General features: G+C 40.6%; 1 protein-coding gene across 1 annotated transcript in view; it reads left to right on the top strand.

Annotated features, from left to right (window-relative positions):
- The window catches only part of loxhd1b (lipoxygenase homology PLAT domains 1b), a 37,512-nt gene that overhangs the window by 3,226 nt on the left and 17,352 nt on the right, over positions 1 to 16,934 (top strand). The window contains exons 6-20 of the mRNA XM_040051038.1: positions 1,646 to 1,769; positions 2,094 to 2,203; positions 3,149 to 3,289; positions 3,374 to 3,509; positions 4,185 to 4,345; positions 4,449 to 4,535; positions 4,755 to 4,890; positions 4,989 to 5,143; positions 5,259 to 5,419; positions 5,715 to 5,791; positions 5,870 to 6,066; positions 6,696 to 6,888; positions 8,138 to 8,298; positions 8,413 to 8,731; positions 9,796 to 9,947. Coding sequence (XP_039906972.1) covers positions 1,646 to 1,769; positions 2,094 to 2,203; positions 3,149 to 3,289; positions 3,374 to 3,509; positions 4,185 to 4,345; positions 4,449 to 4,535; positions 4,755 to 4,890; positions 4,989 to 5,143; positions 5,259 to 5,419; positions 5,715 to 5,791; positions 5,870 to 6,066; positions 6,696 to 6,888; positions 8,138 to 8,298; positions 8,413 to 8,731; positions 9,796 to 9,947 — 2,310 coding nt within the window. The remainder of the gene's footprint in view (positions 1 to 1,645; positions 1,770 to 2,093; positions 2,204 to 3,148; positions 3,290 to 3,373; positions 3,510 to 4,184; positions 4,346 to 4,448; positions 4,536 to 4,754; positions 4,891 to 4,988; positions 5,144 to 5,258; positions 5,420 to 5,714; positions 5,792 to 5,869; positions 6,067 to 6,695; positions 6,889 to 8,137; positions 8,299 to 8,412; positions 8,732 to 9,795; positions 9,948 to 16,934) is intronic.

The following is a 16,934-nucleotide window of genomic DNA, read 5'->3' as shown; positions in this document are numbered from 1 at the left end:
TGTGATGGAGCATTGTCCTGCATGAAAATCATGTTTTTCTAGAAGGATGCAGACTTCTTCCTGTACCACTGCTTGAAGAAGGTGTCTTCCAGAAACTGGCAGTAGGACTGGGAGTTGAGCTTGACTCCATCCTCAACCCGAAAAGGCCCCACAAGCTCATCTTTGATGATACCAGCCCAAACCAGTACTCCACCTCCACCTTGCTGGCGTCTGAGTCGGACTGGAGCTCTCTGCCCTTTACCAATCCAGCCACGGGCCCATCCATCTGGCCCATCAAGACTCACTCTCATTTCATCAGTCCATAAAACCTTAGAAAAATCAGTCTTGAGATATTTCTTGGCCCAGTCTTGACGTTTCAGCTTGTGTGTCTTGTTCAGTGGTGGTCGTCTTTCAGCCTTTCTTACCTTGGCCATGTCTCTGAGTATTGCACACCTTGTGCTTTTGGGCACTCCAGTGATGTTGCAGCTCTGAAATATGGCCAAACTGGTGGCAAGTGGCATCTTGGCAGCTGCACGCTTGACTTTTCTCAGTTCATGGGCAGTTATTTTGCGCCTTGGTTTTTCCACACGCTTCTTGCGACCCTGTTGACTATTTTGAATGAAACGCTTGATTGTTCGATTATCACGCTTCAGAAGCTTTGCAATTTTGAGACTGCTGCATCCCTCTGCAAGATATCTCACTATTTTTGACTTTTCTGAGCCTGTCAAGTCCTTCTTTTGACCCATTTTGCCAAAGGAAAGGACGTTGCCTAATAATTATGCACACCTGATATAGGGTGTTGATGTCATTAGACCACACCCCTTCTCATTACAGTGATGCACATCACCTAATATGCTTAATTGGTAGTAGGCTTTCGAGCCTATACAGCTTGGAGTAGGACAACATGCATGGAGAGGATGATGTGGACAAAATACTCATTTGCCTAATAATTCTGTACTCCCTGTATGAGCATGCTTACTTAATAAAAGCTAATAATGATTTTTAGGCTACAACATGAAAGGGAGGAATAGCTAGTGAGAATACAGGTGAAGGAATACTAATTGTGCACCATGCACCCAAGTCTAATCAAGACTAATCCCCTAAAGCTTAGGGGAAGAAATACATAAAGCTGATACAAATATCTATATATATATCATATAAAAACACATATCTAAGGATTGCGGTGCAAGTTGCACACACAACAAAAACACTGGTGCCATAAAAAGAGCTGTCCAGTCCTCCTAGATTAAGTTCTTGCCTAGACCATAAAGACAAAATGGATGCTAAAAAGGAAACCTGCGCATGCAAAACACATTTGAATAAAACAGTCAACATCATATTCAGCACTCTAGGAAAGGAACAGCCACTAAGTGGATACTGAATGACAATCTTGCATGTTTCACCTCAGCAGCAGACAAATGTGCTCAGTCAGCTTTCCAACCTTTAATTAAGAAACTGTAATTTGAAACTCGGACTGCTCTGCCTCATTTCATCCTTCTACTGTAACTTTCTCTGTAAGACTGATCATAGCATTGCACTAATATGACCTGTACTGAGCAAGCACATGAGAAGATGAAGCACCACTATCTCATTTTATTTAGGTTTTTTGATATTTGCAGTTTCTGGTGTGACCAATTATACTGAATATTGCAGTTTTTTTCTACAGGTGATAGTAGATGATCTTGGAAACAAACTAGTGTATGAATTCCCCATCAGCCGCTGGTTTGCCATCGATGAGGATGATGGGAAGATCCAGAGGGACGTTTTGGTTGGAGGGAGTCAGCCCACAGGTGAAGATGAAATTTGGAAAATTGGTTTTTAAGCCTGAGAAAATTCAACTGGTTTACATGATGGCAGCTTCAAGGATAGTTAACAATTCGGAGCTGTCTTACAAAATGGTTTCCCTCAGTTTTAATTAATTATTAACTATTAATGAATAACTGCAGACTAACCTTGCCAGAAAGCTGTGTAAGCATTACTTTTTGGATCAGACTACTATTGTTTAGATCTGGGTTATCTGGTCCTGCTCATATCCTTGGGAGTACAGGTGCTGTGAACCATGGCGACCCACTGGCACTACCTGTGATAAGCTAACATGTAACTGTATCCATCAGGTATTGTGTACAATGTCCAGATTGTGACAGGAAACATCCGGGGTGCCGGGACCAACTCCAAAATCCACATTGTGATGCACGGCACGAAAGGCTTGAAGAACAGTGGGAAGGTAAAGAGGAAATACAAGACACAGGACAGAAAGCATTTTACTAATAAGTGTTGCAGGAGTCATTTCATTTCCAAGAGGAGAGATCATTTTAAGGAACTGAGCATGATTTATTGAAATAAATAAAGTTTTTGGCAATTAGACACCAATGAAGCCAGATCTCAGAGCAGAGTCCAACTGTGGTAGGAAGTAGGACAGGACCTGTGGAGACTAGATAAGGATCTCTGTCTGGCCAGGATGAACTGAAGGTGGAGTCTGAAAAACAGAATGACATAAGAGCGCTGAGGTTTAAAGCACAGAACAGAGGCCGACTGACTCGCAGACTACCTGAATCTAAAGTAGATATAAAAGAGGGATAATTTTGAAGACTTGAGTTGAGAGACTGGTCCAGTCAAGTGGCTCCAATTAGCTGAGGTGCTGCCTCACCGGTTTCACCCTCCTTTTGTCACTCAAACCATCCCCACCTAAGCATGAATTAATTACAGATTAGATGAATCCACTATGGTTGATTTTACTCTCTATAGCTGCCACAGCCATACAGAGAGCAAACCACTTTTTCCACCAGGCAACACATTTTATTTATTCTATAAATTCTTTGGCATTTAAAGAACTTTTTTTGGTCACGTTTGCCAAGTTACCAAGGTTGCCTCTTAATGTTAAAAGTTCATCACTTTCATTTTTATGTATTTTTCTAATAAATGTACTTTTTGTGTAATCAGTGTGACCATTTTATGTATATTTATTTAAATCTTGGAAATATGGTATCTAACCAGATACCAACTCTGGATGACATTACCTTGGCCTCCAGGAACCCTGTGAGGAATCATGGAGTCATTTTTGACCAGGATATGTCCGTCAATGCACATATTAAACAAATATATAGGAGTATTTCTTCCTTTCTTTGTGGACAAACCAGACTTAAACTTTTCCCTGTTGTGCTTAATCAAGGTCTTTTTGGAAGGAGGAAAGTTTGAACGGGACTTAACAGACATCTTTAATGTCGAGCTTGCTGCACTCCTCAGTCCCCTGAGCAGAGTCACCATTGGACACGACAACAGAGGGCTTAGTACTGGGTGGTACTGCGAGAAGGTACATTTCCACAAGCACCCTTAAATGCATTAAAATGTGTTCATTTTCAATTAAATAGTTTAACAGAACTTGCTTTCTTTGCAGGTTGTGGTTTACTGCCCATTCACCGGAATAGAGCAGACTTTCCCATGCAGTAAATGGCTGGATGAAAAGGAGGGAGATGGGCTGATAGAGCGAGAGCTCTACGAGATGGTCTCACTCAGGCAGAAGAGACAGAAAAGTGAGCTGAATGTCAGTAATTACGGCTAGTCAGCGGTGGCAGCTAATGCTGTCATTTCCACTTTTATTTCCTGAACCACTCAGTAAATGAACTAACACAAATTTGCATAATGACTCAGTAGGCAGCCTGTCTTTATTCTGCTTTGTGTGAAATTGCCAGTGAAATTAAGTCCAATATCTATTTTGAAGACATGTAACCGCTGATTGCATTTGTTATGTATTATCTTAGTTTTCTTCTGGTCGACAAACATAAACAGCAGAAGTTTATTATTTCGACATAAATTTGTAAAGTGGGCATTCCTTCACTGCCCGGCTTCATGCCCATTCACAATCACAAAAAATCACAGTTGGGAGCTGTCTGCTGCAACCACCTCAAAATGGGAATTTCTGTCCTGGGAAGATTTTTAATGAGCAAAAATGCATTTTCTGCTGCTCCCCTGACATCTTTAAGCTCTTGTCAAAAAATCCTTCCAGAGACTTCGTGTTCCTACTGCCCTCAAATGTGTAAAGCATACTTTATTTCACTCTGCCAAAGCAATCAGGGAGAATGGATGAGCTCTTAGTCACAGTGACAAACAAATTATGATGATGAAAGTGGGACACCATTAGTTTCTGAGGTATGAAAAGTTATAGCAGTCCTAATTTAAGATGATGATTTGAGTTCACTTTTCCTCAGAGCATCCCTGGTCGCTGTGGATCTGGACGTCAGACCTGCCCAGCGCAGGAACCGATGCTGATATCTCATTCCAGGTGTACGGAGAAAAGGGCAAGTCAGACGAGATCAGGCTGGACAACAAAACAGACAATTTTGAACAAGGACAAGTTGACAGATTTATGGTAAGTATCCTACAATTCAGTGCTACACACATTAGCATCAGCACATCAGATATTGAGGCTGCACACAGTAATAAACTACTTTTACCTTGACTTAAAATCACAGGTTGAACTTCCTGATTTGGGAAAACTGACCAAACTCCGTATCTGGCATGAAAAGAGGAATCCTTTTGGAGGATGGCATCTAAGCAAGGTGAGAATTTCTCAAATCTAGTAATCGGATAAATTATCTCAGCTGTGACATTTCCATACCTATTTCTGCTAGTGATTTCATAAAAATCCTAAAATCTCAAACAGCCAGTTTTTAGGCATTCTAGCCTAGCAAACACAAGAATGGTGCTAATATAAAGAAATCAGCATCCTCAGCTCCAACTGATACAATCAAAAATCAATATCATCTTTATTCATTCAGGCAACATTAATGAAAACATTAACGAAGGAGAAGTATACATTTCCTTGTGAGCGGTGGCTGGATAGTAATGAAGATGATAATGAGGTTGTGAGAGAGCTTCCCGCCACCGGAGAGCTTATTGCTGAGCCTCTGCCCTGTGTGTATATCCACATTCACCATGAACAATCCAAATCTTATTAGCTAAACAAGCAGAAGAATGTAAGTGATGATGAATTATGTTATTGTGCTCTGCAGTGATTAAATACAGAGTAACTGTCTGCACGGGGACGGTCGGTGGTAGCGGCACAGATGCATCTGTTTTTCTAAATCTAATTGGAGACCAAGGGGACACCGGAGATAGGGACCTGATCAACTGCAAAAACAACGTCAACAAGTTTGAGAAAGGAAGTGTATGTATATTTAGCACTGCACTGTTAAACATAGAGCTCACTTCACTTCGTTTTGTTTTTTCATTTAAAAGTCACATGACCGATCTTCATCCAATCTTATTGTGTGTTTTTCTAGTTGGATGAGTTTCTAATTGAGGCGGTGGCCATTGGGCAGATCCGCAGGGTGAGAATTGGACATGATGGCAAAGGTGGAGGCTCTGCCTGGTTTCTTGACAAAGTGATTGTAAGAGAGGAAGGACAAGCTGAGGCAAATGCCGTGGAGTTCCCCTGCAACAGGTGCTCTCATCAGTCACAGTTGTTGCGGGGAAATAAAATCGACACTAACTAGTCACTTTGTTAGGAACACATCTTTAAAGACAGCCTGCCTCATTTCTTTATTTTGATGTGCACATAAAGTAAAGATCCTGAACCTGAAGATTTTATTTGCTGCAGTGCTGGCACATAAATGAATGATTGGATGAGTACATGTTCCTAAAAACATGTTTTGCAAGTATATACATAATAGTTGTTAAACTGTGTGTGTGCGTGTGATGGATGAGATAATAGTTTGTTTACTGAATGTGGCGTGCAGATGGCTGGCCCGCAACGAGGATGATGGACAGATTGTCAGAGAATTAGTTCCGTTTGCAGAAGGACAGCGTCTTTACAGTAAGTTAAAGGAATCTGACATTTCAGTAACGTTTGAATTTTATTGTCATGCTTATATTTGTTCTCTGTGTGTGTCAGATACCAACTATCACATCGCTGTGAAGACAGGTGACATCCCCGGAGGTAGCTCTGACTCTGATGTGTTTGTGAAGCTCTATGGAGAGAAAGGTGACACCAGTAAGATGATGCTGGTGGTCTCTGCCAACGACCTGGGGAACTACTTTGAAACAGGCCGCGTTGACATCTTCACAGTGGAAACCTTTGACATTGGACAGGTTTTCCCCTTCAATTCTTTATATTTTGTTTCCATGGAAATTTACTTTTGTAATTTTTTTTATGCACCAAAAGGTGATTCCCTTGTTTCAGTTGTACAGACTGTGTTTTTAGCACATATTTTCATGTAGGTTTGCAAATCTTTGCACCTATTTTCCAATTTTCCTTGCAAATTATAAAGATTATAAATAAGAGGTGGCTGGAGACTTTTACACACTACTGTAGTACTATGAAAAGCTTTACTAAAGACCTATTCTCACTTATGATTCATTCTATTCTATTATAGGATAATACTATCCGTATTCTAATAAAAAAAAGATCTTAACTGTAGTCTAAATGCATTTGTACCCTTACTGCTAATTACTGTTGCTTAGTTACTGTTACAAACACATCATAGAAACAATGTTTGTAGTGTCTGTTTGTGGACAGTGGCTTAGCAACAATAATTGTCAGTAGTATTATGATTTTTTTATTCAATTTGCTCCAAATATGAGAGGATATTTGCTAAAGTAAAATTGAAAAAACACATAACACAGATTCTATTGTTTTGTTTTTTCCTGTGAACTTTCAGAATTTCTGCGTGAAACGTCTTTAATAAAATGTAATTGGTGTCATTTATTTATTCTTCCAGATCAACCGTCTGTTGATCGGCCACACTAACAAAGGCATGCGTGCGGGCTGGTTCTTGGACAGTGTTCAAATTTTGGTTCCAGTCCATGGAAAGAATTACATGTTCCCCAGCCACCGCTGGCTGGACGAAGATGAGGCTGATGGCAAAACAACGGTGGAGCTCTACCCAAGCGAGATCCTGGATGTAGAACAATGTAGGCAACACATTAAGCACAGGAAGAAAAACACTAATAAACAGTATTTAAATGAGTGAGTAAGTCAAAAGTCAAAATGGGGAGTCACCTTCATGTACCAAGGTTAATAATGGAGCCCTTCAGTGAGGTTACTATGCAGATGATACTAGGGTTATTGTACTCAGCCCTAAAAATATGAGAAATATGGCATCTAACCATCTAACTCATACTGGCGTTACTTTGACCAACCAGTAACATTGTGATGAATCTTGGGGTCATTTTTGATACTGAAAAACTAGTTCATGAATTTATTACTTCTAGGCTGGGCCAGTGCAATTCATTGGTATCAAGATGTTCTGAAATTTACTTAAAAGGTCATCAGTTGATCCCGAATGCCACAGTTTGATTATTGACAGTGATGACAAAGAGAAAACATATTTCTCCTGTATTAGCATTTCTTTATCGGCCACTTTTCAAGTCTACAACTGAATGTAAAATCCTTCTCCTCACATGCAAAGCCTAGAGAAATCAGGTACCATCATATCTTAAACATTTCATAGTATCATATTATCCCAATAGAACACTTCGCTCTCAGACGGCAGGCTTACTTGTGCTTTCAAGAGTTTTCTGAAGTAGACTGGGCTCAGCACCCAGTTGATATTTGGGTGATAGACACATTCTCTTCTTTTAAGACTAAGCTCAAAACTTTCCTTCTCAGCAAAGCTTATTTGGGGATGGGTGAGGTGAACCTAAACTGCTATGCTGCTATGGTCCCAGGTCTCAGGGGGCTTCTCATTATGCGCTGAGCATTTATTTTCCACTCTTTTCTCTCTTTTTGTTTTCACACACCACTTGCAGTTACTTAACTCTGCCTCTCTCTCCCAGTGTGTCTTTTGCTGTCTTTTTTTTCAACCAGTCCCAGCAAATAGCTGCCCCTTCCTGAGGCTGGTTCTGCTGGAAGTTTCTTCCTGTTCAAAGGGAGTTTTTCCTTCCCACCATCACCAAGTGCAAGCTCATAGGGGGTTGTCTCTTTGTTGGGTTATTTTAAAATATTTTTTAGACTGTAGGGTTTGGGGCCTGCAATATAAAGTACCTTGAGATAAAAGTTATTGTGAATTTCCACTATTTAAAAACAATTACACTGAACTGAATTATTATGTAAGGCGTTTTAAATATATGAGCTTACACATCTATAGTGTATGTGTTAACACCATTGCTGCACGAAAAATACTTGTGTTCACTTTCACATTCATCGATCTGCATTTTCTAGTAATAAACTATGAGATAACAGTCGTGACCGGAGATGTGGTGTTTGCTGGCACAAATGCTGTAGTCTTCATCCAAATCTACGGGGACAAGGGGAAGACGGAGGTTATCACACTCGAAAGCAGATCCAACAACTATGAACGGAATACCACAGAAATATTTAAGGTTTCAAATCTGGATTTTATGATTTCCAAAACTCCAAATCTATTGCAACAATTTAACGTGAATGCAGAATTAAGTGTCCAAATGTTGAATCAAAACTTTTCAATTGTTTGACAGATAGAGGCCAAAGATGTCGGAAAGATCTTTAAGATACGCATCGGTCACAATGGCGCCGGCATTGGATCTGGCTGGTTCCTGGAGACAGTGGACGTGAAACATCTCATCATGGCCTTGGTGCCCAAGGAGAAGAAAAAGGAGGACAAGAAGAAGAAGAAGAAAAAGAAGAAAGAGGAAGATGAGGATGAGGAGGGTGGCGAGGAGATGCAAGAAGTGGTGCTGACATATCATTTTCCCTGTTCACGCTGGTTGGCTGGGGGAGAGGAGGACGGCGAGCTGGTGGTGGAGCTGCTGCCTGAAGATGCAGAAGAGATGGAAGGTACTAAATGAACAAGCTTTTAATAAATGAAAGTGTTAACTGTTTTATTTAACACAGTTCATGATGATGATGATATATGTTATAGTAATAATCATCATAATAGTAATTCCCGGTAGTTCAGTGGCCATGGATATGCAACATAGTACAAAACAAAACCCTTTTCTCCTTGCATACTCCACAATAAAAATGCACCAAAATCACTCTTTCAAATATACCACCTGCAGCAAAACGGAGCTGCTATTCATGCACGGATAGAGTCAGGCAAACACAGCTTTGTTCGCTGGTCCATGAACCCTCTCTTTAAATTATATCAAAAATGCAACAGCATAAAATGCATTTTTAGAAATTGCATATGTTCTTTAAACACTTCTCTGAGTTTGGAGCATATTAAAGTTTCAATGTGTGAGATTTTCATTATAATTTTTTTATATTATTAATGACTGGCATCAACTTTTGCAGTCTCACTGACTGTGTGCAATCCTTAGTTACCTCCCTATGTGGAAATCTAGTCATGGAGGTAATCTACCATCTGCACTGAATTCAAATGCCTTTTCATATGAATAATGCATTCAGAGCAAAGGAAGCATACCAGTGCTGGATGAAATTCATGATTACATTGCACGTAATAATATTATTAAGTCAACCAAAACTAAAAGATTTAACATCATGTCTTTAAAGTTAGAGAGAAGAAAAGGTCTGTTTTATTCAAAGAGCACCTCTTCTTCCCATATGCATCCCTTCTCCTCACATAGTTAATTAATTTAAGACATAGGCTTAAAGCAGGTGTATTTTCTATCAGTTTTCCAGTGAGCACCCACCTGTCTGCATTTATCTTTTTGAACAAGACTTCCCAGTACCACCTTATCCCATTTTTAGTCATTTAAGAAATTTCAATTAGCTACAGCTAATAAGCAATAAAGAACTGAAATGTCTTTTTATTTACGACATCTTTATTGTGTCTTCAGTGTTGTGTTTTAGCCATAATTGGTTCACACATTTACTTGGAGGGCATGTATGACAGGTTAACAAGGTGTTAGTAATTGAACCCTTGTTTTGTCTGACAGTCAACACCTACGAAGTGTGTGTCTTCACTGGTGACATGATGGGAGCCGGGACCGACGCCAATGTCTACATTAATATTTATGGAGAGAACGGAGACACTGGAGAGCGCTGCCTGAAGAATTCTGACAACATCAATAAATTTGAGGGAGGGCAGGTAATAAAGGAAATACACAATCACTTCTAAATTTGTATGATTATAAAAATGATAATTTAGATTTAAAGACGTTGCTTGATTATATTTGTGATTATGCTCTATTGTGGCAAGTTCTACGAATTGATATTCTTAAAAAAATATATCTTAGTAGCTTTCATCACAGCTGAACACCTTTATACATTTGCTCAAAAATGTGTCATGCTGAAAATTAACCAGCAGTTAGTCAAAGATTCAACCATGTTTGCCCAACATGAGTCTTCCACTGAGGTGTGGGTGGGAGCATATTCTGGTAGGGTTACAAACACTCCTGCAGGCAAGCCGGCTTGGACTCACAGGAGTCCTCTGCGTCACTGAACCCGTCCTACTTTTACTCCATACTTTATCCACACCTGTTAATTAATTATCACAGCTGGCCCTGTAAGAACATAGAGCTCACTTCAGTGGAAAATGGGTCTGTTTCTAAGACACAAGTAAAAAGTCCATTCGGTGAGTGGGAATGTTTGGTCTGTGGCTGACAGACATCTACACCTTTTCTCTGTTTAAAATCGTTTTTTTCATTAAAGATACTTTAAGAGGCATATATATAATAACAAAATTTAAGAAAGAGAGTTTATTTATGACCTATTAAAGCTCCTGAATAAACAGTGTCACCCTCAGTTCTGTAAAGGAATTGTTCTTCTTTTTTAAAAATAAATAAATAAATAAATACTTTTATGTGATACAATGTAAAAAACAAACAAACTATATTTTACTCATGAGTGAGTGCCTTAACAGTGAAATAAACTGAATATTTCCTTAACAACCCCACCTCTCTTTCTCTCTCTCCTTTTCTTCCCTCCTTTTTTGCTTTCTTTTACCTTTTCTTGTCACACTTGGTTTGTTTCGTTTATTGCTAGTACCTTTTTTTTCTTGAGCTATGCCATCACCGGACATGTTGCTTGGGAGACTTCTGCTCTGTTTTCTCGACCCCTTATTACCATTTTTATTAAACGTGCTGCAGTTGCATGACGACCGGAATAACAACAACAGACATCCCTGCAGAAATCAGAGGATAACAAGCAGGGGATGTGGAAGTAGAAGGAAGCTACAAGGGAAAAGAAACAGGCCCAGAAAACAGACACTGTCATGCCTGTGAGATGGCTGGACCATGGAGAGGCTAACAGCTTTTGTGAGAAATGAGGGGCCCTTCATGTGTGTATTATACTGAGTGTCAAAGAAACACATCTTCAAGAATCATTCAAGATCCCGTCACTAACATCAACTGTTTTCAGATGATTCGGGAAGACAGAAATAAATCCAGGAGTAGCAAGTGGAAGGGAGAAGGGAACAAACGAATGGTGCCGTCTTTGTCACATTACCATGAAGAAATTTAACTGCAGCTCACATATTCATTTAACTGTTTTCTGTGGAGTATGACCAGCCGTCTTCTCCTTTTTTAACATAATTGGAAAGGTGAAAAAAATTTATTGACTTGCAAGTCACTTAGTGCATTTAATTAAAAATGATACGCAAGAAAAGCATAAAAAAATTTTACTGAATTTTGAAAGCTATAGTATATGCTTGTTGTGAAGTTTGAATTGCATTTCAAACAATTGCAAATACTTCGGGGATTTTTTATCCTCAGTGGATAATATTTTAAAATTTGAATACACAGTATTGGAAATCACTGTATGGACACAGAAGCACTTCTGAAAATTGTTGTCAGTGAACAGCATCCACCAAAGTGGATATTACACTTTGCAACATCTATAAAATATGATCCAGAAACACTGCTGCTTTCTCTAGCCTCAGGCATATTTAATACAGGGAGAAAAAAAACATTCAGTGTTTGAATTTACCGAAATGTTTAATTCTTTTTGGAAAACATGCCCATCACTTCCTCCTCTCTAAAAATGTGAGGAACTGTATGACTTAATATTAGTGTGCATTCTAAAAGCATGAGTAACTTGCACATGGTAGGCACTGTTAAGGCTGAAGAGTACATACAAGTTATGGAGAAACATATGAATCCCACCAGATGATTCCAAATCATATGCAGCCATACAGATGATGATTTCTCAGGACAATGTCGAACCACATACAGGTACCTCTGTGACGTGAACAACATGACTCAATTGTAAAAACAAAAGTAAAAGAGTCTGTTTGTTGAACTACCCTGCCTACTTTCAAGACTTTGGGAACATTATAATTAGGGGTGCAACGATACACAAAATTCACGCTTCGGTTCGGTTCGATACTTTGGTGTCACGGTTCGATATTTTTTCGATACAAAAAAAAATGTTCATGCCTTTTTAATTTGTCATTTATTAAAATTATAAATATATATTTTAACTCAAAAGTACAGTTTTTAAATTTAATGTTGCTGAAACAAAAGTAATTAAAAAAATAAATATATCTCAGGGCTCTCAAAATTTCAAAATCCCTGGTAGCCCTTCGGGCAGGGACTCTTCAGTTTTTGGTAGCCCAAAATAAATTTAAGTAGCCCGAATAAAAAAGAGAGCAATTTTTTGATTAATGTTTTGTTTCCTTTACAATATTATACATTAATGTATAATATTGTAAAGGAAACAAAACATTAATCAAAAAATTGTTGAAAAACAAATTACAACATTGTATAAAAATTACAATCATCAACTCAAATACTTGGTTCTAATTGAACAGAAATTTCTATGAACTTGTAAGAACTGTGTAGGACATGAATCAGTCTGTGTCAGATCCTGAATTTGAAATTTCCACTGAAGTCACGGGTAAGAGACAAGTGGAACCAAGATCTAGGCCATTTGCTTTTTGAAGTTTGCAAAGACTGCTAAATTTTGCCAGTGGTAGTTCACTCTTTGCAACATAGTACGCTGTTCTAAACAGATTTTTCAGGTTTATTTTTAGAATGTTATTTGTAATTGGTGTTTGTTCTGGGAAAGATATTGCAGACTGAGCAATAATGCATGTCTTGCATTTCTCATGGGTTCTAATGGGGGCCTTTCTTAAAATGACTGGTCCCAGTAACAAAGGCGCTTGTCGACTCAGAAATCGAGAGAAAACCAACAACACACCCGGCAGAACATTATGTTATTTACACGGGTGCACATAAGTGGTCCGCATGTGCGCATTCGCTGTCAAAATAAAAGACGTGCACCAGATAAGAAGTTGCAACGCGCGTTTGCGTCCATATAAAAAGCACTGTTTTTGTCCGCTAGAGTGGGATTTTCACGGCACATTCCGCACCACATCTCTGTGCGTTCATCATTTGTTTAAAGCCAGCTCACCTCCTGCAACCACTTTTCCGAGAATACGTGCTTCTTTTGTGGTTCGGACTCCTTCTGACATTTGTTTGGAGGTGGAGGAACACCAAAGTAATTGCTTAAAGGAGCTTGCTTCTTCGACATCTTTAAGAGTTCTAAACAAATGTCTGTCCTCCTCCAGAAAATCTTATGTATGCAAACACGCGTTGCAACTTCATATCTTGTGCGCGTTTTTTTATTTTTGACAGCGAATGCGCACCTGCGGACCACTTATGTGCAGCCCGGTTATATAGCTTGTCAAGTTGCAGCCACAGAAATTCTTTTGTCCATGAAACCATAAAGCTGCACTTTCTTTTTGCCTTATAGTCTGATTTGTCATAACTTTTCCATTGTGTGGTAAGCTTTTCTTTGGCTGTCACTTCTTCACCCTGACCTGTCTTATTTGGCTCAGCAGAACTAAAATATATATCCTGCTGCTTTTACACACACACACATAACGGTCAGCGATTCTCTGCGCGATCAACCTCTCATATGTTTAAGCTTGCTGCGGGAGATTTCACTTGTCATGTTTGCATAGTAAGCTAACGATTGATAAGACGATGTCAGAGGAATTGGTGCGCAAATTATCATCACTCACCAATCACTGCTGTCGCTCTCTATACACAGTGCGATTGCAAAGTGAAAGCAAAAAACAAGCACAAATTCAAACGCGATTTCAATATGTCACATATTGACAGTGGCTCATCGATGCCAATGACATAATTACCCAGCTACATTTCCGAAAGAATGCAAAAGCATTGACATATATTTTTCCTTCCTACGATAGGCCGACAGGCAGGGCAGAGATAGATTTTGGTAGCCCGACTGGAAAAATCGCTAGCCCCCGGACGTTGGGCAAGCGATTTTGCGAGCCCTGTATCTGATTGAGGAATCACTCATCTTTGGAAAAGAGAGTTTATTACAGAGAAATGGCTCTTTCCAAAATAAAAGCTATACTATACGCTTATTCTGGGCTATATTCTCAGCAGCATATTGGGTCAGGGCTGTTCGGGGTTCTGTTTGTACAGTTATGTTTTGTTTATGTTGCCATAGTGACGGGTGACGCCCTCTCGCTGCGACGGTGTGTCCTTCCGGGGTCAGAGGGCGCCCTGTGTGTTGTTGTTGTTGTTGCTGTGCGGTTGCCGCGCTGAGCAGTTAGCTAGCGGCAGTGTTCTTCTGCAGATGTCAATAAACGGCTGTGCTCCCTGGCTAGCTCACGGGAAGCAAGACCAAACGACACCTCTGTCTCCTCCTTGTCTGAGCTCGCCACATTGGTGTCAGAAGTGGGATGATGGTGGCACCCCATGTTCTGACCCGAGTGACTTTTCCCCCGCCGGTGCGCCAAAAGAAGGCACCTGGACATTTGCAGGACTTTGTGTGGGGTAATGGGGTCGTCGGGGACGACTGACCCCTTAGGTGGGGGCTATGTAGCGGGTCAGGGCTGTTCGGGGTTCTGTTTGTACAGTTATGTTTTGTTTATGTTGCCATAGTGACGGGTGACGCCCTCTCGCTGCGATGGTTTGTCCTTCCGGGGTCAGAGGGCGCCCTGTGTGTTGCTGTTGTTGTTGCTGTCTAACACAGGCAGCATCGTCAGAAGGAAGAGCGCAGGACAAGCTAGCGAGACAGAAGTTAAGCTCTCCTTGCAACATGGCAAATTGAACCTCCCCCACCCTCATTCAGATCTGGCGTTTGGAATTATTTTGGTTTTCATGTGAGGTATGACCCTGACGGTAAGCACGTCATGGACTAAAGTAAAACAGTATGTTGGATGTGCCACGCAATGCTCAATTACATGGGTGGGAACTAGTGTGTTAGCGCAGTTAGCTCGTTAACGTGTTGGCTGTCTAGCCCCACTCACGGGCGATCAGGGGTAGCTCCTTAACGGAGATTTGCCGTGTTGTGGCGTTAACGTCATTTCAACGAGATTAACGCTGACAGCACTAGTGGGAACACAACGAATATGACTGCACGTTTACGCCGACATCATCCTAGTGCAAAGACAAGTGGAAGCAGACAAAAACAACAAGCATGCATGCTACAAACTTTACCCGAGTCATTTAGACAGCCGTTAGCACATGATTCTCCTTATGGGGACCTGATATGTTTAATCAGACAAGGAGGAGACGGAGGTGTCGTTTGGTCTTGCTTCCCGTGAGCTAGCCAGGGAGCACAGCCGTTTATTGACATCTGCAGAAGAACACTGCCGCTAGCTAACTGCTCAGCGCGGCAACCGCACAGCAACAACAACAACAACACACAGGGCGCCCTCTGACCCCGGAAGGACACACCGTCGCAGCGAGAGGGCGTCACCCGTCACTATGGCAACATAAACAAAACATAACTGTACAAACAGAACCCCGAACAGCCCTGACCCGCTACAATATGCTGCTGAGAATATAGCCCAGAAGAAGCGGATAGTATAGCTTTTATTTTGGAAAGAGCCATTTCTCTGTAATAAACTCTCTTTTCCAAAGATGAGTGATTCCTCAATCAGATACAGGGCTCGCAAAATCGCTTGCCCAACGTCCGGGGGCTAGCGATTTTTCCAGTCGGGCTACCAAAATCTATCTCTGCCCTGCCCGTCGGCCTATCGTAGGAAGGAAAAATATATGTCAATGCTTTTGCATTCTTTCGGAAATGTAGCTGGGTAATTATGTCATTGGCATCGATGAGCCACTGTCAATATGTGACATATTGAAATCGCGTTTGAATTTGTGCTTGTTTTTTGCTTTCACTTTGCAATCGCACTGTGTATAGAGAGCGACAGCAGTGATTGGTGAGTGATGATAATTTGCGCACCAATTCCTCTGACATCGTCTTATCAATCGTTAGCTTACTATACAAACATGACAAGTGAAATCTCCCGCAGCAAGCTTAAACATATGAGAGGTTGATCGCGCAGAGAATCGCTGACCGTTATGTGTGTGTGTGTGTAAAAGCAGCAGGATATATATTTTAGTTCTGCTGAGCCAAATAAGACAGGTCAGGGTGAAGAAGTGACAGCCAAAGAAAAGCTTACCACACAATGGAAAAGTTATGACAAATCAGACTATAAGGCAAAAAGAAAGTGCAGCTTTATGGTTTCATGGACAAAAGAATTTCTGTGGCTGCAACTTGACAAGCTATATAACCGGGGCTGCACATAAGTGGTCCGCAGGTGCGCATTCGCTGTCAAAAAAAAAAACGCGCACAAGATATGAAGTTGCAACGCGTGTTTGCATACATAAGATTTTCTGGAGGAGGACAGACATTTGTTTAGAACTCTTAAAGATGTCGAAGAAGCAAGCTCCTTTAAGCAATTACTTTGGTGTTCCTCCACCTCCAAACAAATGTCAGAAGGAGTCCGAACCACAAAAGAAGCACGTATTCTCGGAAAAGTGGTTGCAGGAGGTGAGCTGGCTTTAAACAAATGATGAACGCACAGAGATGTGGTGCGGAATGTGCCGTGAAAATCCCACTCTAGCGGACAAAAACAGTGCTTTTTATATGGACGCAAACGCGCGTTGCAACTTCTTATCTGGTGCACGTCTTTTATTTTGACAGCGAATGCGCACATGCGGACCACTTATGTGCACCCGTGTAAATAACATAATGTTCTGCCGGGTGTTGGTTTTCTCTCGATTTCTGAGTCGACAAGCGCCTTTGTTACTGGGACCAGTTATTTTAAGAAAGGCCCCCATTAGAACCCATGAGAAATGCAAGAAATGCA

The sequence above is a fragment of the Simochromis diagramma genome, unplaced genomic scaffold (assembly GCF_900408965.1).
Source record: "Simochromis diagramma unplaced genomic scaffold, fSimDia1.1 OVJJ01000131.1, whole genome shotgun sequence".
Classification (NCBI taxonomy): Eukaryota; Metazoa; Chordata; class Actinopteri; order Cichliformes; family Cichlidae; genus Simochromis; species Simochromis diagramma.
Note: the sequence above shows the minus strand (reverse complement) of the source record. Positions and strands in the feature narration are given on the sequence as shown.